Source organism: Salmo trutta, chromosome 24, assembly GCF_901001165.1.
Source record: "Salmo trutta chromosome 24, fSalTru1.1, whole genome shotgun sequence".
In the NCBI taxonomy this organism is placed as follows: domain Eukaryota; kingdom Metazoa; phylum Chordata; class Actinopteri; order Salmoniformes; family Salmonidae; genus Salmo; species Salmo trutta.
Window position 1 is genome coordinate 40,072,050 of NC_042980.1, and position 24,063 is coordinate 40,096,112.

Sequence of the window (24,063 nt, forward strand, 5' to 3'; positions counted from 1 at the left end):
AACTTGGGGGGGGTGGCTGTTCAGGGGCAAGAGAGAGGCAGGAGGCGTGGCGTCGTAGTCTGAGGGTATGTAGGAAGATCTAAGCTGTGGTTGTGTTTGTGGCGTGCTTCTTGCCATACCATGTCCAGCGTGCAGTGACCATACTCTCACCACACGGGGGCGAATGTGAGAAGGGGAGAACAAGATAGAAGGTGAATAATGCAACCATACCCATAGCAGCGCTGAGCTGTGTTTTACATCCCTGCCCTGCTGCCGAGGACGACAGTAAGACGCACGGACAGTAAGACGCACGGACAGACAGACAGACAGACAGGCAGACAGACAGGCAGGCAGGCAGGCAGGCAGGCAGGCAGGCAGGCAGGCAGGCAGGCAGGCAGGCAGGCAGGCAGGCAGGCAGGCAGGCAGACAGACAGACAGACAGACAGACAGACAGACAGACAGACAGACAGACAGACAGACAGACAGACAGACAGACTGTAAGAGGCTGTGGACCACAACTTCTCCCGATGCTCTCTCAGTACTGCTTCTCACTGTCACATCACACAAACCACATTTGAATGTAACCCTGATCATCTACCAATAAATCTATTTTAAACAACAATAGACGTGAGTGTTTCTCAGCAGATGTCTTTGGGTGAGCATTCAGCCTGTAAGACGACATGTTACCCTTTAGCCTTCCTGCGATCACATCTCACCCGGACATCTGAAAATAACTCACATCGTGAACACACACACATACACTCTCTTGTGTTATGTTCTCTTTCTCACACACTTCCTCTATTAAAATCTGAGGGGACAAACAGGATATTTGATGCTCCACATACACCTTTCATACCAACATATCATACAATTAACTACCTCATAAACAGACATCATTCATCTCTGTACTGTAAGTATTCATCTTTGTGAAAACATAGATTTCTTTTAAAAAACAACTGTTAATGTGAAAATGGCTGTGGGTTTAACAGAAAGCAGGAATTGGCTTTATGAGAAAATGGTCACAGTTTTCTACACTAGCATTTCTGGTTAGTTAAGAGTTTTACTGAAGTTGAATGCTTTGTTTCTGTTTTAAGTTTAACAAAAGAAAGGACAAACAATCATGAACACTTCAAGTTATAGTGCTTTTGGTCATTTATAATATGTACAACAGTTGATTTACACTTTTTGATACTTCTGACATGATACGAGGACCATTGCTGAATTAGTATACAGTAATTACAGAAAAAATGTATGAAAACACATAATGTGAATAGATTTACAAATTAAACAAATAAGCATGTTATGGTTTTGTTTGGTTTCTTGGTGACCAGAACAACACAATACCATTGTTGCCAATATTCCATCAGTAGGAAATAGGAACTGTTCGGACAGGAACTTGCTTCAATGTAAATAATGTCTACTGACTGCTCATCCGTAATGTGCTCTTTACTAACAGCTATTATCTTAGTGATACAAGAACTGGTACCTTGTTTATAGCCATATTTTTTATCTAGCTCCTGTGCTACATTTGTATGTAATTGCACAAAGCTGACACTTGCTAGATTTCCATTCAGTTACTGTATTGCATTTCCACATTCATTGTCTGATTACCACATGTGGGCATTACCACACGGGGACCGTTTTGTGTGTGGATTAATTGTCGGGAGTAGAGAACCTTGTGCATTTCAGGTAAAATAACAACTCAACGTTTATATCCCAGGACAAATTAGCTAGCAACAGCAAGCTAGCTAAATAGAACACATTAGCTAGCAACTGCAAGCTAGCTAGCTAAAGTCTCATAAATGTTTACCGCTTTTCAACCTGTCCCCAAATTAATATAATTGGTTCAGAGTTTGTTTTAATATTTTAACCTGCGTGCCGTGATCGCGTTTGGTGTGGGTAGAGAAAATGTATTTGTGCATGATAGCGCACGTGCGCGGCCGGTATGGGTACGGTGTTAGAGTTTGTAAAAGAATTGTATACGACACTTTAAATGCCCAAATGTCATACTCGTTTCGGCTTCTCATGTAGTATGAATTAATTGTAAACTTCTCGGGAATTTCACACCCAAAATGCATTCAAACTGGATAAAAGGAGGGCTTCGAGATTTGATAGTCCTCTGAAAGGAAAAAAAAATGAATTGAAGATGGCAAAGAGGACGAGCAAAGAGTCTCCTGCAGTGTTCAAATGTAAGTCATTTTTTGTTGTTGTCCTTAAAATGATCACAACTATTTAATCGCATATCTTTGAAAACTGATCGTTATTTGCAGCCTGCCGTGCCTTTACTTCAGCTAAATACTGTAGCTTACATTAGCTAAGTGCTTTAGTTGGACTTTAAATTAGCTGGATACCCGATAAGCATGCAGTTGTTGAGCGACAACATCATATTTAACCTAGCTAACCAGTTATATATTCGAAGCCGTAGCAATAGCATACTGCATACTTTTTATTAAACATTACATCATTATTGTCACGTCCTGGCCAGTTAACCTCTTGGCGTTCCCCTAGGATAGGGGGCGCTACAGCGATTTTTGAAAATAATTTGTGCCCATTTTAAACGGCCTACTACTCAAACTCAGAAGCTAGGATATGCATATAATTAATATTGTGGATAGAAAACACCCTAAAGTTTCTAAAACTGTTTGAATGGTGTCTGTGAGTATAACAGAACTCATATGGCAGTCAAAACCCCGAGACAGATCGAAACAGGAAGTGGAATTCTGAATTGCGAACTCAACTTCATCACGTTGCCTATTAATCACACCGTGAGCTATGGTTCATTGAGCACTTCCTATTGCTTCCACTAGATGTCCCCAGTCTTTACAAAGTGATTTCGAATCTTATTGGAGCTCTCGTTGAAAAAGGCCCTACAGATTTATGTTATACAACGTTTGACATGTTTGAACGAACCTAAATAAGAAAAAAAATGCATTTTGTTGAAAGAGTAGCCCCGCGCACGTCGGAACTTTTGGTTCAGCCTTCAGAACGCGCTAACAACAACAAGCTAATGGAACATAAAAGGATGAACTTTTTCGAACGAAATTCCTGGGATTCCTGGAAGTGCCTAAGGATGAAGATAATCAAAGGTAAGGGATTATTGACAATAGTATACAAAACTAGATGTGATATGCGATTGTTCCAAGATGGCTAGCCTATTGCTATTGCTAGCCTATTGTTCTGAGTATCGCATCCCCTTTTATCGCAAAGTGTGATTACCCAGTAAAGTTATTTTTAAATCTGGCATTAACAGGTGCTTTCAAGAGATATTCATCTATAAATCTTAGAATGACAATATTACATTTTAAAAATGTTTTCGAATAGTAATTTAGTAAATTGTAGCGCTGTTTCATTGGATGCATTTGAGGGAAAATAGTTAGTCAACGTTACGCACCGATGTAAAATGTTGTTTTTATATATAAATATGAACTTTATCGAACAAAAGAATGCATGTATTGTGTAACATGATGTCCTAGGTGTGTCATCTGATGAAGATTGTCAAAGGTTAGTGCTGCATTTAGCTGTTTTTTGGTTATTTGTGATGCATGTGGTTGGTCGGAAAATGGCTATGTGGCTACTTTTACGATATACTCCTCTAACATAATCTAATGTTTTGCTTTTGCTGTAAAGCCTTTTTGAAATTGGACAACGTGGTTCGATTCAGGAGAGGTGTATCTATAAAACGATATAATTTGAAAAAAAAATTGAATTTTTTTTTTATTACATTTTGTGTGTTGTTGGGGTTTTGGGGTTTTGTTCTAGGTTTTGTATTTCTATGGTTTTTCTATGTTGTATATTTCTTTGTGTTGGCCTGGTATGGCTCTCAATCAGGAACAGCTGTACTGTGCGTAGCCTTTGTGTTGGCCTGGTATGGCTCTCAATCAGGAACAGCTGTACTGTGCGTAGCCTGCAATACTGTGCGTAGCCTGCAATACTGTGCGTAGCCTGCAATACTGTGCGTAGCCTGCAATACTGTGCGTAGCCTGCAATACTGTGCGTAGCCCTGTGCGTAGCCTGCAATACTGTGCGTAGCCTGCAATACTGTGCGTAGCCTGCAATACTGTGCGTTTGTTTTCTTGTTTTGTTTTGTTAAGTGTTCAATAAAAGTTAAGATGAGCACTTTACCCGCTGCGCCTTGGTCTACTCCGTACGACACTCATTACAATTATAAACCCAGGGTTGTTACAAAATGCGACGATGAGTACATACTATTCAGTTTAATATGTAGTACGCTAGTGTGGGTATTCGGACAGAGCCACTGTTTTATATACAGTTTTGGATTAATGTCTAAACTACGGAAAATGCCTCTCTCTCCCTACCCTCCTGTATCTACTATATCTCCCTCCTGTATCTACTATATCTCCCTCCCCTCCTGTATCTACTATATCTCCCTCCCCTCCTGTATCTACTATATCTCTCTCTCCCTCCCCTCCTGTATCTACTATATCTCTCTCTCCCTCCCCTCCTGTATCTACTATATCTCCCTCCCCTCCTGTATCTACTATATCTCCCTCCTGTATCTACTATATCTCCCTCCCCTCCTGTATCTACTATATCTCCCTCCTGTATCTACTATATCTCCCTCCCCTCCTGTATCTACTATATCTCCCTCCCCTCCTGTATCTACTATATCTCCCTCCCCTCCTGTATCTACTATATCTCTCTCTCCCTCCCCTCCTGTATCTACTATATCTCTCTCTCCCTCCCCTCCTGTATCTACTATATCTCTATCTCCCTCCCCTCCTGTATCTACTATATCTCTCTCTCCCTCCCCTCCTGTATCTACTATATCTCTCTCTCCCTCCCCTCCTGTATCTACTATATCTCTCTCTCCCTCCCCTCCTGTATCTACTATATCTCTCTCTCCCTCCCCTCCTGTATCTAATATTTCTCTCTCTCCCTCCCCTCCTGTATCTAATATTTCTCTCTGTTAGTCTGACAGATCAATGGAGAACACATCCCAACCCTTCCCACCTGTGTCCAACACCTTCTACCTCAATCCCTCCTCCATCTCTGCCATTACCAGCTTCCCTGTCTCCCCCCTCTGCCCCTCCTTCACCACCCGCTTCGTCCTCCCCTCCCTCTACGCCCTCCTCTTCCTTACGGGTCTCCCGGGCAACGCTCTCTCTCTCTGGGTGTTCCTGAGGCGTATTCCCACCCAGACCTCCACCCATGTCTACCTGTTCCACCTGGGCCTGTCCAACCTGTGCCTCTCCCTCACCACCCCCTTCCTGGCCGCCTACTACTCACAGGTACCGTCATCTTCTACTGACATTTGGATTGGTACTGAATCTTGGCCAAATGTAGTACTAAAACCCTTTTGACAACTTTTTTGTAAAGCATGAAATGTGTTTATAATCTAGGTGTTATGTGAAAATTATGTAAACTTTTTCATAAAAGCATGAAATTTGGTTCATTTGTACAGTTTGCGGTCCTGAACATTTTCAGAAATGCAGGCATCAGAAAAACCGCAGCGGCAATTTTTCATTCCACCATTACCAAATAATGTATTTTGTGTCATATCTCCTAAACCAAACATGATATTACAGAAATGGTGATGTCTACCCTCATGTGTTGATGGTCAAGGATTACAATGACACCATGCAAAAAATAAACAGTTAAGATTATTATATAATGGTGGACTGCCAATAAGATCGTCATTGAACATTGAACATCTAATGTTCAAATCATAGTATAAAAGCAGATAAGCTGGTTTGACTCTTTTTGGCCATTTTCTGGCGTTACAGTGCCTTTACCTCATTACCTTTTCCACATTTTGTTGTGTTACAAAGTGGGATTAAAATGGTTTTAATTGTAATTTTTTGTCAACGATTTACACAAAATAATTAAATGTCAAAGTGGAATTTTTGGGGGAATATTTTTAAAAGTATTCAATCCCCTGAGTCAATACATGTTAGAATCATCTTTGGCAGTGATTACAGCTGTAAGTCTTTCTGGGTTTGCACACCTCGATTGTACAATATTTGCAGATATTCATAAAAAATTGTTTTAATTTCTGTCTAGTTGGATGTTGATCATTGCAAGATAGCCATTTTCAAGTCTTGCCTTGGATTATCAAGCCGATTTAAGTCAAAACTGTAAATAAGCCACTCAGGAACATTCAGTGTCGTCTTGGTAAGCAACTCCAGTGTATATTTGGCCTTGTGTTTTAGGTTATTGTCCTGCTGAAAGGTGAATTCGTCTCCCAGTGTCTGTTGGAAAGCAGACTGAACCAAGTTTTCCTCTAGGATTTTGCCATTCCGTTTATTTCTTATCCTGAAAAACTCCCCAGTCCTTAACAATTACAAGCATACCCATAACATGATGCAGTGACAACTATGCTTGAAAATATGGAGATGTACTCAGAAATGTGTTGTATTGTATTTGTCCTAAACATAACACTTGGCACTCAGTACAAAAAGTTAATTGCTTTGCCACATCTTTTGCAGTATTACTTTAGTTCCTTGTTACAAACAGGATGCACATCTTGGAATATTTTTATTCTGTACAGGTTTCCTTCTTTTCACTCTGTCAATTAGGTCAGTATTGTGGAGTAACTAAAATGTTGTTGATCAATCCTCAGTTGTCTCCTATCACAAACATTAAATTCTGTACCTGTTTTAAAGCCACCATTGGCCTCATGGTGAAATCCCTGAGTGGTGCCCTTCCTCTCCGGCAACTGAGTTAGGAAGGACACCTGTATCGTTGTAGGGACTGGGTGTATTGATACACAATCCAAAATGTCATTAATAACTTCACCATGCTCAAAAGGATATTCAAAGTCTGCTTTTTTTTAACCATCTACCAATTTATCTGTCCAAATCCAAGATGGCAGCATGTCAAGTCGTTTGTCTGTGAATAGTAGATTTTAGCCTACTAATAACCTATTAATTTATGGTTGAGTAAATCCACAATTCCCTTGTTGTGTAGTGCAAACTATTTTGTTTTGCTGGTGTAAAGATCGCGGGTCTCCCTCAACTAAGATTTTTTTTTTAATGTTTTATTTTTTCTCGCTATTTGCACTTCTTTACTTGAAGTTTACCAAAGTAACCCTATCGCTGGCTGGCCTGAGTTCTTTCCCTCCGTGGAGTGTCTCGTCCAAGCTGCTCCTCTTCGCTCTCCGCCTGGCTGTCAGAGGCAGCTCAACAATCCCCAACCCGTTTTCTCAATCGACCCCCACACCCAATCCACTCACATGCACACCCACTCACATACAGACATGCATACACACTGTCCCTCTCTCCCCTTACCTTTCCTTGGCCTCTATTTCTTACATCTCTCAGAGAAAATGACAATTTTCGTGGTATTGCTTTGTGCACTGACTTTACTGAACTCTGGAGAAAACGAACATTGTCGCTGGGTGAGTACATCTGACAATGTGCTCTCCCGTCCATTAGTCTGCGGGAACTCGCTCTTTTTCACTCCATCCACTCGTCCAAGTGCCGATGCATTTGTGGCATGATGTGAACAGTACGAACTTGTCACTACCAAAGTCTAATGGTTTTAAATGACTGTTTCGTATTGTCTGGAAACTCACTTGTAGAATTTGCTTGCAGTAGGTCTCTTAAAAAAGAGTAGCCGTGCAAGGTTACAGAGGTGCCTAGTTATTCTTCTTTTGTTGATATCAGGTAATGTGCAACCTAACCCTGGCCCTGATATGCAATGTCTCCAAACCCCCTCTGATTTTAAATCTAGATCTGGTTTTGGTATTTTTCATTTAAATGTACGCAGCCTGTTATCAAAAATGGATGGGGTTAGGATTTGGGCTAAATCAACTGATGCTGATGTTAATTGTGTTTTCTGAAACCTGGCTCAGCAAGTCTGTTCTTGATAAGGATATTTGTATAAATGGTTACAATGTGTATCACACTGATCGAGTTAAGAAACGTGGGGGTGTGGCTATATATGTAAAGACTAAATTTCTTGCATGCTCTTCAACTGCCCACACCTGCTCGCCCGTCCAGCATCACTACTCTGGACGGCTCTGACTTAGAATACGTGGACAACTGCAAATACCTGGGTGTCTGGTTAAGACTGTAAACTCTCCTTCCAGACTCACATTAAGCATCTCCAATCCAAAATTAAATCTAGAATCGGCTTCCTATATCGCAACAAAGCATCCTTCACTCATGCTGCCAAACATACCCTCGTAAAACTGACCATCCTACCGATCCTTGACTTTGGTGATGTCATCTATAAAATAGCCTCCAACACTCTACTCAACAAACTGGATGCAGTCTATCACAGTGCCATCCGTTTTGTCACCAAAGCCCCATCCACTACCCACCATTGCGACCTGTATGCTCTCGTTGGTTGGCCCTCGCTTCATACTCATTGCCAAACCCACTGGCTACAGGTTATCTACAAGTCTCTGCTAAGTAAGACCGCGCCTTATCTCAGCTCACTGGTCACCATAGCAGCACCCACTCGTAGCATGCACTCCAGCAGGTATATCTCACTGGTCACCCCCAAAGCCAGTTCCTCCTTTGGTCGTCTTTCCTTCCAGTTCTCTGCTGCCAATGACTGGAACGAACTGCAAAAATCTCTGAAGCTGGAGACTCATATCTCCCTCACTAGCTTTAAGCACCAGCTGTCAGAGCAGCTCACGTTTCTAAAACTGTTTGAATGATGTCTGTGAGTATAACAGAACTCATATGGCAGGCAAAAACCTGAGAAAAATCCAACCAGGAAGTGTGGAAATCTGAGAATTGTAGTACTTCTTTTGAATCCCTATCGAAACTACAGTGTCTGTGGGGTCACGTTGCACTTCCTAAGGCTTCCATTGGCTGTCAACAGCCTTCAGAAAGTTTTTTCATCCTTCTCCTGTTACTGGGCAGAGAATAGTAGCTCAGTCAATGAGTGGACTGCCTATGGACAAAGGGCTTGGTGAAGCGCGATCCCGCGAGCACACCGTTCCTTCTTTTTCTCCTGGAATGAATACGCTATTGTCCAGTTGGAAAATTATCAACGTTTTATGTTAAAAATACCCTAAGGATTGATTGTAAACAACGTTTGACATGTTTCTACAACCGGTAATGGAACATTTTGACTTTTTGTCTCTGGTACTGTGCTCGCGCGTTATGCCTTTGGATAGTGATCTGAACGCACGAACAAAACGGAGGTATTTGGACATAAATATGGAGTATTTTGAACAAAACAAACATTTCTTGTGGAAGTAGGAGTCCTCGGAGTGCATTCTGACGAAGATCAGCAAAGGTAAGAGAATATTTATAATACTAATTCAGAGTTTTGTTGATGCCAGAACTTGGCGGGTAGCTGTATAGCTTGCTTCGATAGCTGAGCTATGTACTCAGAATATTGAACAATGTGCTTTCTCTGTAAAGTTATTTTGAAATCTGACAAAGCGGTTGCGTCAAGGAGTAGTGTATCTATAGTTCTTTCAATAACTGTTGTAAATTTTATCAACGTTTATGATGAGTATTTTTGTAAATTGATGTGCACATTCACTGGCAGTTTTGGTGGAAATACATTTTCTGAACATCACGCGCCAATGTAAAATGCTGTTTTTGGATATAAATATGAACTTTATCGAGCAAAACATACATGTATTGTATAACATGAAGTCCTATGAGTGCCATCTGATGAAGATCATCAAAGGTTAGTGAATATTTTAGCTGCTCTTTTGGTTTTTGTGAAGCATGTCCTTGCTTGGAAAATGGCTGTGTGGATTTTCTTGTGAAGTTTATGTCCTAACATAATCTAATTTTATGCTTTCGCCGTAAAGCCTTTTTGAAATCGGACAATGTGGTTAGATTAATGAGAGTCTTATCTTTAAAATGGTGTAAAATAGTTGATTGTTTGAACAAATGAAATTATGAGATTTTTGCTGTTTTGTATTTCATGCTATTTCATGCTATATTTTGTATTTCATGCTATTTCACTGGCTGTTGAATAGTGTGGGACGGTCACGACCCACCTAGCCCAGAGAAGTTATATACCAGGGTTGGCTGGCCTTCTCTAGACACTCGTAGGCTCAGTCACTGGTATACTTTTATTTACAAAGCCACTTTGAGTTTACTGCCATTTTATTTGGCCATTTTTATTGTTCAGAAATGTGGTGGGTACTCTCTTCGTTCGCAGGACTTTATCCTGCTAACTGTTCCAAATGTCATAACTGAATTTGGTAAAATGGCTTTTACGTACTCTGCGCCATTGGCTTGGAATGCCTTACAAACAACTTTTAAACTGGAAGAACTTATCCCGATTGGTGTTTTTAAATCACTGATGAAGGATTTTGAGGCTGATTCCTTGACCTGTCAATGTTTTTAATTTGCTGTTTTATGATTTGTTATACTCTTGTGAATTCTATGGTTTTTACTAGATTATTTGTAATTTTTCATGTTGTCCGTCTGTAATTGTGTAATTCTTGGTGCTGCCTATCTTGGCCAGGACACTCTTGAAAAACAGATTTCAAATCTCAATGAGCCCTTCCTGGTTAAATAAAGGTTAAATAATATATATATTTTTAAATAGGAGGCATTGGAAAACCTCCCTGGTCTTTGTGGTTGAATCTGTGTTTGAAATTCACTGCTCGACTGAGGGACCTTACAGATAATTGTATGTGTGGAGTACAATGATGAGGTAGTCATTAAAAATAAGTCCATGCAACTTATTATGTGACTTGCTTTTACTCTTGAACTTATTAAGGCTTGCCATAACAGAAGGGGATTAATACTTACTGACTCGAGACATTTCAGATTTCCAATTTCAATTAACCTGTTGGGGGTAGGGGGCAGTATTTACACGGCCGGATAAAAAACGTACCCGATTTAATCTGGTTATTACTACTGCCCAGAAACTAGAATATGCATATAATTATTGGCTTTGGATAGAAAACACCCTAAAGTTTCTAAAACTGTTTGAATGGTGTCTGTGAGTATAACAGAACTCATGGCAGGCCAAAACCTGAGAAGATTCCATACAGGAAGTGCCCTGTCTGACAATTTGTTATCCTTCTGTTGAATCTCTATCGAAAATACAGCATCTCTGCTGTAACGTGACATTTTCTAAGGCTTCCATTGGCTCTCAGAAGGCGCCAGAAAGTGGAATGACGTGTCTCCTGTCTCTGGGCGAAGAACAGCAGGAGATTTTGTGAGTGGTCAGGCCCGGGGACAGTGACACTGGAGATGCGCATTCATGAGAATTCTCAATTTTTTTCTTTCAGCCTTTGAATGAATACAACGTCGCCCGGTTGGAATATTATCGCTATTTTCATATGGCAGGCAAAAACCTGAGAAGATTCTGAACAGGAAGTGGCCTGTCTGACAAGTTCTTGTTCATCTTGGCTCTTTTTATTGAAGACTGAGGATCTTTGCTGTAACGTGACACTTCCTACGGCTCCCATAGGCTCTCAGAACCCGGGAAAAAGCTGAATGATATCGAGGCAGCCCCAGGCTGAAACACATTATCGCCTTAGGCAAGTGGCCGATCAGAGGACAATGGGCTTAGGCGCGTGCACGAGTCGACCCCATGCTTTATTTTCTTTCGTCTTTTTACCTAAACGCAGATTCCCGGTCGGAATATTATCGCTTTTTTACGAGAAAAATTGCATAAAAATGTATTTTAAACAGCGGTTGACATGCTTCGAAGTACGGTAATGGAATATTTAGAATTTTTTTGTCACGAAATGCGTCGTGCTCGTCACCCTTCTTTACCATTCGGATAGTGTCTTGAACGCACGAACAAAACGCCGCTATTTGGATATAACTATGGATTATTTTGAACCAAACCAACATTTGTTATTGAAGTAGAAGTCCTGGGAGTGCATTCTGACGAAGAACACCAAAGGTAATAACATTTTTCTTATAGTAAATCTGATTTTGGTGAGTGCTAAACTTGCTGGGTGTCTAAATAGCTAGCCATGTGATGCCGGGCTATCTACTGAGAATATTGCAAAATGTGCTTTCACCGAAAAGCTATTTTAAAATCGGACATATCGAGTGCATAGAGGAGTTCTGTATCTATAATTCTTAAAATAATTGTTATGCTTTTTGTGAACGTTTATCGTCAGTAATTTAGTAAATGTTTAGTAAATTCACCGGAAGTTTGCGGGGGGTATGCTAGTTCTGAACGTCACATGCTAATGTAAAAAGCTGGTTTTTGATATAAATATGAACTTGATTGAACAAAACATGCATGTATTGTATAACATAATGTCCTAGGGTTGTCATCTGATGAAGATCATCAAAGGTTAGTGCTGCATTTAGCTGTCTTCTGGGTTTATGTGACATTATATGCTAGCTTGAAAAATGGGTGTCTGATTATTTCTGGCTGGGTACTCTGCTGACATAATCTAATGTTTTGCTTTCGTTGTAAAGCCTTTTTGAAATCGGACAGTGTGGTTAGATTAACGAGAGTCTTGTCTTTAAAATGGTGTAAAATAGTCATATGTTTGAGAAATTGAAGTAATAGCATTTCTAAGGTATTTGAATAACGCGCCACAGGATTCCACTGGCTGTTACGTAGGTGGGACGATTTCGTCCCGCCGACCCTAGAGAGGTTAATTTGAAACAATTCGAAAAACATGATTTCACTTTGACGTTATGTGGTATTGTGTGTAGGCCAGTGAAAACTGTATTTAATCTATTTAAATTCTGGCTGTAACACAACAAAATCTGGAAAAAGTCAAGGGGTGTGAATATTTTCTGAAGGCACTGCACATACATTCCCATGAAATTACCATCCCTGGATCCAGACAAATCAAAGGCCCTTCTTATGTTCCATAAATGTACAATGTCCACATTCACAACCAGGGGCAAGAAGACAGCAGCAGACTGTACGGCTCTGTATGCCACATACATCATATTCTATTGGGTACGTGGTCTGAAACTGTGATTTCATTGGATTTCTTTCCATTGGCGGTCCACCATTACATAATAATGTATTTATTTATAGGGGACAATGCACATTAATCAACATCAATATTATAATAATGCAACATCCATGCAAATGTGCCGGGGATTGCCAAAAGCTAATTTGCACCCACAGTCCCTGGGAAGGTAAGGTCCTTTACACAGCCACTATACAAATCCTCACTAAAACAATAGAAAATACAAATACACTACATCTAGTAATATATCGTTCTAACAACAACAACAACACTATCATCAACTGTCGTCTTACATATGAGGAACCACATATAACTCATGTGTACAGGTTTGGATAGATTTAACCTGTTGGGGTTAGGGGCCAGTATTTGCACGGCCGGATAAAAAACGTACCCGATTTAAACTGGTTACTACTCTTGCCCAGAAACGAGAATCTGCATATAATTAATAGATTTGGATAGAACACACTCTAAAGTTTCTAAAACTGTTTGAATGGTGTCTGTGAGTATAACAGAACTCATGGCAGGCCAAAACCTGAGAAGATTCCATACAGGAAGTGCCCTGTCTGACAATTTGTTATCCTTCTGTTGAATCTCTATCGAAAATACAGCATCTCTGCTGTAACGTGACATTTTCTAAGGCTTCCATTGGCTCTCAGAAGGCGCCAGAAAGTGGAATGACGTGTCTCCTGTCTCTGGGCGAAGAACAGCAGGAGATTTTGTGAGTGGTCAGGCTGGGGACAGTGACACTGGAGATGCGCATTCATGAGAATTCTCAATTTTTTTCTTTCAGCCTTTGAATGAATACAACGTCGCCCGGTTGGAATATTATCGCTATTTTACGAGAAAAGTAGCATAAAAATAGATTTTAAACAGCGTTAGACATGCTTCTAAGTATGGTAATGGAATATTTTGCATTTTATTTTGTCACGAAATGTGCTCGCGCGTCACCGTTTGGATAGTTACCTGAACGCATGAACAAAACGGTGGCATTTGGATATAAATATGGATTATTTGGAACCAAAACAATATTTGTTGTTGAAGTAGAAGTCCTGGGAGTGCATTCTGACGAAGAACAGCAAAGGTAATCCAATTTTTCTAATAGTAATTATGAGTTTAGTGAGCACCAAGCTTGGTGGGTGTCAAATTAGCTAGCCTGTGATGGCCGAGCTATCTACTCAGAATATTGCAAAATGTGCTTTCGCCGAAAAGCTATTTTAAAATCTGACACCGTGATTGCATAAAGGAGTTCTGTATCTATAATTCTTAAAATAATTGTTATGTATTTTGTGAACGTTTATCGTGAGAAATGTAGTAAATTCACCGGAAGTTTGCGGTGGGTATGCTAGTTCTGAACATCACATGCTAATGTAAAAAGCTGGTTTTTGATATAAATATGAACTTGATTGAACATGCATGTATTGTATAACATAATATCCTAGGAGTGTCATCTGATGAAGATCATCAAAGGTTAGTGCTGCATTTAGCTGTGGTTTTGGTTTTTGTGACATATATGCTTGCTTTGAAAATGGGTGTGTGATTATTTTTGGCAGGGTACTCTCCTGACATAATCTAATGTTTTGCTTTCGCTGTAAAGCCTTTTTGAAATCGGACAATGTGGTTAGATTAACGACAGTCTTGTCTTTAAAATGGTGTAAAATAGTCATATGTTTGAGAAATTGAAGTTATAGCATTTTTGAGGCATTTGTATTTCGCGCCACGCGATTCCACTGGCTGTTGACGCAAGCGTCCCACCTCGCCTAGACAGGTTAAATGTCAAGTTGGAGTCCAAAATGATGCTGAGATACCTAAAGATAGACACAACTTTCAGATTTTCCGCATTAACAAGAACAGTTCGTTGGGAAGAATCAATGGATTTCTTAGAGAAGTATATACAAAAAGTATTGTCGATATATAAATGCAGGCAAGAATTAGTCATCCATTTAGAAACATGTACCATAGCTTCAGTTAACTTGTTAACTTCTTAAGGGCTAGGGGGCAGTATTCGGAAGTTAGGATGACTGACATGCCCAAAGTAAACTGCCTGTTACTCAGGCCCAGAAGCTAGGATATGCATATAATTGGTAGCATTGGATAGAATACACTCTGACGTTAACATTCTAATGTCTGTGAGTATAACAAAGCTGATATGGCAGGCGAAAACCTGAGGAGAATTTGTTTTGAGGTCACAGCCCATTCCAATGCTTGCCTATGGGATATTCAAAAGAAATCCTCCCAGATTGCAGTTCCTATGGCTTACACTAGATGTCAACAGTCTTTAGAAAGGGTTTCAGACTTGTTTTTTGAAAAATTAAGAAGTAGTTGTAGTTTTTCAAAGTGTCCCTCAGAAGGACTCTAGTCTTGTGGCGCGCGTGAATGAGTGCGTGCTCTTCGTTATTTATCTCCGGTATTGAACATAGTACATTCCGTCTTAAATTGTATCGTTTATTTACATATTAGTGTACCCAAGGATGGATGAGAAACGTTGTTTGAATTGTTTGGACGAAGTTTACCGGTAACTTTTTTGATTCCTTTGTCTGTATGTTGAACGAGTTGGAATGGGTGGATTACTGAATCAAATGCGCCAACTAAACAGACTTATTGGGGATATAAAGAAGGACTTTATCGAACAAAACAACCATTTGTTGTGTAACTGGGACCCTTGGGATTGCAAACAGAGGAAGATCTTCAAAGGTAAGTGATTAATTTTATCGCTATTTCTGATTTTTGTGATGCCTGTGCTGGTTTGGAAAATATGTTTATGCTGAATGTATGCGGGGCGCTGTCCTCAGACAATCAAATGCTATGCTTTCGCCGTAAAGCCTATTGCAAATCGAACAACGCGGTTCGAGTACCAAGATTCTAAGCTAAAGAATCATGTATGACACTTGTATTTTCATGAATGACGCTAGCGTCTCACCGATCCGTAAGAAGTTAACAAGTAGTCTATTTTTTGAGTGTACATACAGAACTGTACCGTATGCATACATCTGCATGTTAACTAATATTGACCCCTGTGGGACCCCAATGTTATAGTAAAGAGAGTCTGACTGAGTGTCCCCCAAACAAACCCTTTGACTTCTGTTTGTCAGATAGGAATACATCCAACTAATGACTTCAGTGGACACATTAAGGGAGGATAGTTTGGATAGAAGGACCTCATGATTCACAGTATCAAAGGCCTTTTTAAGATCCAAAAAGACTGCGCCTACTTCACCACCTATGTCCAGTTTAGATTTAATGCACTCCTGAAAATATAACTATTTATCTTGTAGACAGCACAATTGTAATCATTGACCATCAAAACATAGGTGTAGACATCCCCTTATTATGTTTGGTTCAGCAGATATGACAGAAAATACATTGTCCGGTTTTGGCGGAATAGCAAAATGGCCACCACTGCCGCCAGGGGTTGTTTTGATGTTGTGCATGGCATCATTGAAATACTTGACCTTCAAAACATATAAGTAAATGTCACATTTTCTGTGTGATCATGTTTGGTTCAGAAGTTATGATGCAAAATACATTATTTGGTTGTGGCGGAAAGAAAAATGGCCACCATGGCCATTTGCCTCCATATCTGAAAATGTTCAGGGCCCCAAACTGTACAAATTTCATGCTTTTATGAAAAAGTTAACATATCACCTAAAATGTGGCACATATCGCCTGGACTATTATGAATGATTTCTATATATGATTTCTGAAGCCTCTATAAAGGCCTACACATGATGTATGAAGCCTTATAAAGGCCCCTATATGATTTCTGAATCTTCTATAAAAAGGCCTCTGTATGATTTATGGAGCCTCTATAAAGGCCTATATATGATGTATAAAGCCTCTATAAAGGCCTCTATATGATTTATGAAGCCTCTATAAAGGCCTATATATGATTTATGAATCCTCTATAAAGGCCTTGTAAATAATATAGAATTTTAAGTCTTAAAAGTCATGTTTTGTGTGGCAAAATTATAATTGTTTTAAATGATCTACCAATCCTGAGTAAGGAATGGGTCACATGATCTACCAATCAATGGATGGGTCACATGATCTACCAATCAAGGGATGGGTCACATGATCCACCAATCAAGGGATGGCTCACATGATCCACCAATCAAGGGATGGCTCACATGATCTACCAATCAAGGGGTGGGTCACATATGTGGTAAAAAACGTAACGTAAAATCAGAACAGTAAAAAAAAAATCCCTTGTCAATTCCTTCCCAGGGTCCAGCTTGGCCGGCGTGGAGCCCCCTGTGCCAGCTGGTCCTCCATGGGGTCACCCCCATTCAGCAGATCAACATCTACATCAGTGTCTTTATCCTGACCTGGGTGGCGCTCAGCCGCTTCGCCATCCTCATCCAGCACACCCACGCAAGCCGCCCCAGCACCTGCACCACCCTGCTACCCCATGCCTTCTTCACCAGGCTGAGACGGGTGAGGTTCGCCAAGGCCGTGTGCGCCTGGGTCTGGGGGATGGTGGTGTTGGCCACAGTACCCGTGACAGTTTACTATTCAGTGAAGGAGACAAAGGTGGATGTAGGGACTGAGGATGGAGAGAGAGAAGGACGGGGTGAGGATAAGGGGGGGAGGGTGTGTTACAGTGTGGCAATGGAGATGGGGGGAAGCCTGTCAAGGGGGGCGAATGTGGTGTCCATTGTGATCTTCTTCATGTGTTTCCTGCTGGTGCTGACGTCGTATATGGCGGTGGCGAGGCATATATGGAGGTCACGTCGGTGTGCCGTTGTCAACGGTTCCCAGAGACTGCTGGGAAGAGTGTTCCGGAACATCGTGGTGATCCAGGTGGGGATTCTGTCTTCTGTGTGTTTTGGGGAGCCATTTGAATGGCCATTTGAATGGTTTCTTACTGATTAAGACTAAGACTCACAGATGCTATTCGCTAGACAGCTAGTCGCTTTATATCTAACGACTTTAACTTCTCATCTCAACCTTTCCTCCTCTCCTCTCTTCCCCCTCTCCTATACAGGTGGTTCTTATAGTGTGCATGTTGCCTTACCACATCTTCAAGTCCATCTTTATCTCCATAGTCCAGCACCAAGCTGACCCAGCCACCACCATTAGGGGGCCCTGCCATCCTCTCTCTGCCATTGTTGAGGTCAACAACACTTTCATATAACCTTTAAATTAAAAGGTGCAGCAGTTTACCATTATCAATAGACAATATACTGTAACTATAGGCAATATTTGTCCATTCATTTTGGCTCAAAAGCACTTCCAGAAGCAAATCATGTTTTGTGGAGTTAAGTTTTATCAGTCTTAGGTATATTACATGAAGTAGAGTTTAAAGCTGTCAAACTTCATAGCAGTATGTTGATTTTTGTCTCAGGTCAAGAACTTCCTGCTTTGTCTCACCATGCTGCGGAGTTCGGTCGACCCGGTGATGTACTTCTTGTTGGACAAGACCTTCCACAGACATGTCATGTTACTGCTTAGGCTCCACCCACAGAGGTCCAGCAGCCAATTATCCGGCGTGGCCACCACGCAGGCCACCACCAGAGCCAATCCAATTGGTGGGAGGTTGGAGGTGACTGTGTGTCATAAGGGTCAGGGGTCATGGAAAGAGTCACACTCTGTGAACTGGAGTGAGTGCAGTGCTCTGTAAAGATTTTTTAGGATTTTGCTATTTTACATTGACCACTTTCATCACCTCATTCAACAACATTCCTTCATTGACCAGGAGAAGTGAGTCCAATACTTTACCACGTGGTGCTGTTTTTTCACTCCCACTATATTCAAAGCGCACGTTGTATATTTATGAGCGAGAGGGAGAAGGAATGTGTAACTGATATGTACACTACTGTTCAAAAGTTTGGGGCCACTTAGAAATGTCCTTGTTTTTAAAAGAAAAGCACATTTTTTTTGTCTGTTAAAATAACATCAAATTGATCAGAAATGCAATGTAGACATTGTTAATCTTGCAAATTACTATTGTAGCTGGAAACAGCAGATTTTTTATGGAATATCTACATAAGCATACTGAGGCCCATTATCAGCAACCATCACTCCTGTGTTCCAATGGCACGTTGTGTTAGCTAATCCAAGTTTATCATTTTAAAAGGCTAATTTATCATTAGAAAACCCTTTTGCAATTATGTTAGCACAGCTGAAAACTGTTCTTCTGATTAAAGAAGCAATAAAACTGTCCATCTTTAGACTAGTTGAGTATCTGGAGCATCAGCATTTGTGGATTCGATTACAGGCTCAAAATGGCCAGAAACAAATCATTTCTTCTGAAATTCGTCAGTCTATTCTTGTTCTGAGAAATTAAGGCTATTCCATGCGAGAAATTGCCAAGAAAACACACACACACACATTTAAAAAGAGAAAGAATGAGAGATTAACCAGTGGTGGTGTAACGGCTTGTCTGTGGTGTGGCGGAAAGAAGCGCAGGAAGCAGCGAACACGGTGTGGTAATTTTAATCAAACCACAACGTACAAAATAAAGGGCTCCCAACAACAGGGAAAAATACAACTAACAAGCACAGTCGAACAAACTGCAGTCGACACACAGAAAGACAATCCCGCACAATAGGAAGCGGGCCAGCTGAACTAAATAGCCCTCCTAATGACTAACTCAGGGCAGGTGAGAAAACATAAAAAAAGGGAAAAACAAAAAGGGAATCGGTGGTAGCTAATAGGCCGGTGACGACGACCGCCGAGCGCCACCCGAGCAGGAGGGGGCGCCACCGTCGGTAGGAATCGTGACAGTACCCCCCTCCTGACGCGCGGCTCCCGCAGCGCGCCGACCCGGAGGACGAGGCGCAGGGCGATCCGGACGGAGGCGGTGGAACTCCTTCAACATGGATGGGTCCAAGACGTCCTCCGTCGGCACCCAGCACCTCTCCTCCGGACCGTACCCCTCCCAGTCCACGAGGTACTGCAGGCCCCCCGCCCGGCGTCTCGAGTCCAGAATGGCCCTTACGCTGTACGCCGGGACCCCCCGATGTCCAGGGGGGGTGGAGGGACCTCCGGCACCTCATCTTCTTGTTAGGGACCAGCCACCACCGGCCTGAGGAGAGACACATGAAACGAGGGGTTAATACGGTAATAGAAAGGGAGTTGCAACCGATAACACACCACGTTTATCCTCCTCAGGACTTTGAAGGGCCCCACACACTGCGGCCCCAGCTTCCGGCAGGGCACGCGGAGGGACAGGTTCCGGGTCGAGAGCCAGACCCTGTCACCCGGTGCGAACACCGGCGCCTCACTGCGGTGGCGGTCAGCACTCCTTTTCTGCCTGGCACTGGCCTCCTTCAGTGAGTCCTGTACTGCTTTCCAGGTCTCCTTGGAGTGCTGAACCCAGTCCTCCACCGCAGGAGCCTTGGTCTGGCTCTGGTGCCATGGGGCCAGGACCGGCTGGTACCCTAACACACACTGGAAGGGTGATATGTTAGTAGAGGAGTGGCGAAGTGAGTTCTGGGCTAACTCTGCCCAGGGAATATACCTCGCCCACTCCCCTGGCCGGTCCCGGCAATACGACCTCAGGAACCTGCCCACCTCCTGGTTCACCCTCTCCGCCTGCCCATTGCTCTCGGGGTGATAACCGGAGGTTAAACTGACCGAGACCCCCAGCCGCTCCATAAACGCCTTCCAGACCCTGGATGTGAACTGGGAACCCCGATCAGAGACAATATCCTCCGGCACCCCGTAGTGCCGGAAGACGTGGGTAAATAGGGCCTCCGCAGTCTGCAGGGCCGTAGGGAGACCGGGCAAGGGGAGGAGACGGCAGGACTTAGAAAACCGATCCACAACCACCAGGATCGCAGTGTTCCCCTGAGAGGGGGGAAGATCTGTCAGGAAGTCGATAGACAGGTGCGACCATGGTCGTTGCGGAACGGGGAGGGGCTGTAACTTCCCTCTCGGTAAATGCCTAGGAGCCTTACTCTGGGCACACACCGAACAGGAAGAGACATATGACCTCACGTCCTTAGCCAAGGTGGGCCACCAATACTTCCCCCTTAGACTCCGCACTGTCCTCTCTACACCAGGATGACCCGCCGCAGGTAGCGTGTGCGCCCACCAAATCAACCGATCGCGAACATCGAGCGGCACATACATGCGCCCCTCGGGCACCTGCGTCGGCGCAGGTTCCAACACCAGTGCCCGCTCGATGTCCGCGTCCACCTCCCACACCACTGGTGCCACCAGCCTTGACGCTGGAATGATGGGAGTTGGATCGATGGGTCGGTCATCCGTGTCATACAGACGGGACAGCGCGTCGGCTTTAGTATTAAGGGAACCCGGTCTATATGAGATGGTAAACCTAAACCGGGCAAAGAACATGGCCCACCTTGCCTGACGTGGATTCAGTCTCCTCGCTGCCCGGATGTACTCCAGGTTTCGGTGGTCGGTCCAGATGAGAAAGGGGTGCTTAGCCCCCTCAAGCCAGTGTCGCCACACCCTCAAGGCTTTGACTACCGCTAGCAACTCCCTGTCCCCCACATCGTAATTTCGCTCCGCCGAACTGAGCTTCCTTGAGAAGAAAGCACAGGGGCGGAGTTTCGGTGGCGCACCCGAGCGCTGTGATAGCACGGCACCCACCCCAGCCTCGGATGCGTCCACCTCTACTACGAACGCTAAAGACGGGTCCGGGTGCGCCAACACGGGCGCGTCGGTGAACAGTGTCTTCAACTTCTTGAAGGCTCCGTCCGCCTCCGTCGACCATCTCAAACGCGCCGGCCCCCCCTTCAGCAGTGAGGTAATGGGAGCCGCTACCTGGCCAAACCCCCGGATAAACCTCCGGTAGTAGTTGGCAAAGCCCAAGAACCGCTGCACTTCCTTCACCGTGGTTAGAGTCGGCCAATTACGCACGGCCTTAACGCGGTCACACTCCATCACCACCCCCGTGGTGGAAATGCGATAACCCAGAAAGGAGACGGCTCGTTTGAAAAACTCACACTTCTCAGCCTTAACGTATAGGTCATGCTCCAGCAGTCTACCAAGCACCTTGCGCACCAGGGACACATGCGCGGAGCGGGTGGCGGAATACATCAGAATGTCATCGATATAAACAATCACGCCCTGCCCGTGCAGGTCCCTGAGAATCTCGTCAACAAAGGATTGAAAGATGGCTGGAGCATTTTTCAACCCATACGGCATGACGAGGTACTCATAATGGCCTGATGTGGTACTAAAGGCGGTTTTCCACTCATCTCCCTTCTTGATACGCACCAGGTTATACGCGCTCCTGAGATCCAATTTTGTGAAGAGCTGTGCTCCGTGAAATGATTCCACCGCCGTAGCGATAAGAGGTAGTGGGTAACTAAACCCCACCGTGATCGCGTTTAGACCTCTATAATCAATGCACGGACGCAGACCTCCCTCCTTTTTCTTCACAAAAAAGAAACTCGAGGAAGCGGGTGAGATGGAGGGCCGAATGTACCCCTGTCCCAAGGATTCCGTGACGTATGTCTCCATAGCCACCGTCTCCTCTTGTGACAAGGGGTACACGTGACTCCTGGGAAGCGCAGCGTTAACCTGGAGATCTATCGCACAATCCCCTTGTCGATGAGGTGGTAATTTAGTCGCTCTCTTTTTACAAAAAGCGATCGCCAAATCGGCGTATTCAGGGGGAATGCGCACGGTGGACACCTGGTCTGGACTCTCCACCGACGTGGCACCTATGGAAACTCCTAGACACCTCCCTGAACACTCCTCCGACCACCCCTGGAGAACCCCCTGTTTCCATGAAATGAGGGGATTGTGACCAGCCAGCCAGGGGACCCCCAGCACCACCGGAAACGCAGGTGAATCAATAAGGAAAAAGTTAATGCTTTCCTTATGACTCCCCAGCGTTACCATGTCCAGCGGCACCGTAGACTCCCTGACTAGCCCTGACCCTAATGGTCGGGGCTATCTAAGGAGTGCACGGGCAAGGGGGAATCTATCGGCACCCGTGGAATGCCCAGCTTAATGGCAAGTCCACGGTCCATAAAGTTCCCAGCTGCGCCTGAATCGACTAGCGCCCTATGCTGGGAAGAGGGAAAAAAGTTAGAAAATGAAACAGGCAATAACACATGACCAACAGGGGGTTCTGGGCGAGTCTGGTGCTGACTCACCTGAGGTGACCGAGAAGTGTTCTGCCTGCCTTCTCGACTCCCAGACTGGCTCCTCCAGCACCGGTCGGCCGTGTGTCCTCTCCGACCACAGCTGGTGCAGGAGAAGCCACCTCCTCCGGTGCCCCTTGACACGGCCCCCCCTACCTCCATAGGGGTAGGGGCGGGGGTGCCCGGGGGTGGAACGGGCAGGACCTTCTCCGAACGCCCGCGGGCAGCCAGCAAATTGTCCAACCGTATGGACATATCAATAAGTTCGTCCAGGGATAGATTGGTGTCCCTACAGGCCAGCTCCCTGCGGACGTCCGCCCGGAGACCACACCTGTAGTGGTCTATGAGGGCCCTGTCATTCCACCCCGCTCCAGCAGCCAAGGTCCTAAACTCCAGCGCGAAGTCTTGAGCGCTCCTCGTCTCCTGCCTGAGGTGGAACAGCCGTTCACCCGCCGCTCTACCTTCGGGGGGGTGGTCGAAAACAGCCCGAAAGCGGCGGGTGAACTCTGGGTAGTGGTCCCTCGCCGAGTCCGGAGCGTTCCAGACCGCATTAGCCCACTCCAGAGCTCGGCCCGTCAGGCAGGAAACGAGGGCACTCACGCTCTCCTCTCCTGTAGGAGCAGGCCTGACGGTGGCCAGGTACAACTCTAACTGGAGAAGAAACCCCTTGCACCCAGCCGCCGTCCCATTGGACTCCCTCGGGAGTGCCAGGCGAAGCGCGCCAGAGCCAGACGTCGTAGGAGGAGGAGATGGTTGTATCGGGGGGGGTATAGGTGGAGAGAGGATACCACTCCTCTCCCATCGGTCCATCCTCTCCATCACCTGGTCCATGGCGGATCCGATGCGATGCAGGACCGATGTATTTTGTAGGACACGTTCCTCCATCGAGGGTATTGAAGTGCCCGCTGCTCCCGCTGATTCCATGCTCTTTGTGGTGCGGGATTCTGTAACGGCTTGTCTGTGGTGTGGCGGAAAGAAGGGCAGGAAGCAGCGAACACGGTGTGGTAATTTTAATCAAACCACAACGTACAAAATAAAGGGCTCCCAACAACAGGGAAAAATACAACTAACAAGCACAGTCGAACAAACTGCAGTCGACACACAGAAAGACAATCCCGCACAATAGGAAGCGGGCCAACTGAACTAAATAGCCCTCCTAATGACTAACTCAGGGCA

General features: G+C 44.1%; 2 protein-coding genes across 10 annotated transcripts in view; one reads left to right on the forward strand and one right to left on the reverse strand.

Annotated features, from left to right (window-relative positions):
• LOC115161305 (peripheral plasma membrane protein CASK-like) overlaps positions 1–24,063 on the reverse strand; it is a 224,508-nt gene that overhangs the window by 87,076 nt on the left and 113,369 nt on the right. The gene's annotated exons all lie outside the window — the stretch shown is intronic.
• gpr82 (G protein-coupled receptor 82) lies at positions 767–18,684 on the forward strand. Of its 2 annotated transcripts, XM_029712194.1 has the most exons (5): positions 767–889; positions 4,911–5,228; positions 17,048–17,623; positions 17,808–17,936; positions 18,168–18,684. In XM_029712194.1, the coding sequence occupies exons 2-5, from the start codon at positions 4,923–4,925 to the stop codon at positions 18,441–18,443; spliced, it is 1,287 nt and encodes a 428-aa protein (XP_029568054.1). In that variant the 5' UTR covers positions 767–889; positions 4,911–4,922; the 3' UTR covers positions 18,444–18,684. The 2 variants fall into 2 exon arrangements, with proteins under 2 accessions (XP_029568054.1, XP_029568055.1); XM_029712195.1 differs by lacking the exon at positions 767–889 and having other exon boundaries at positions 4,903–5,228.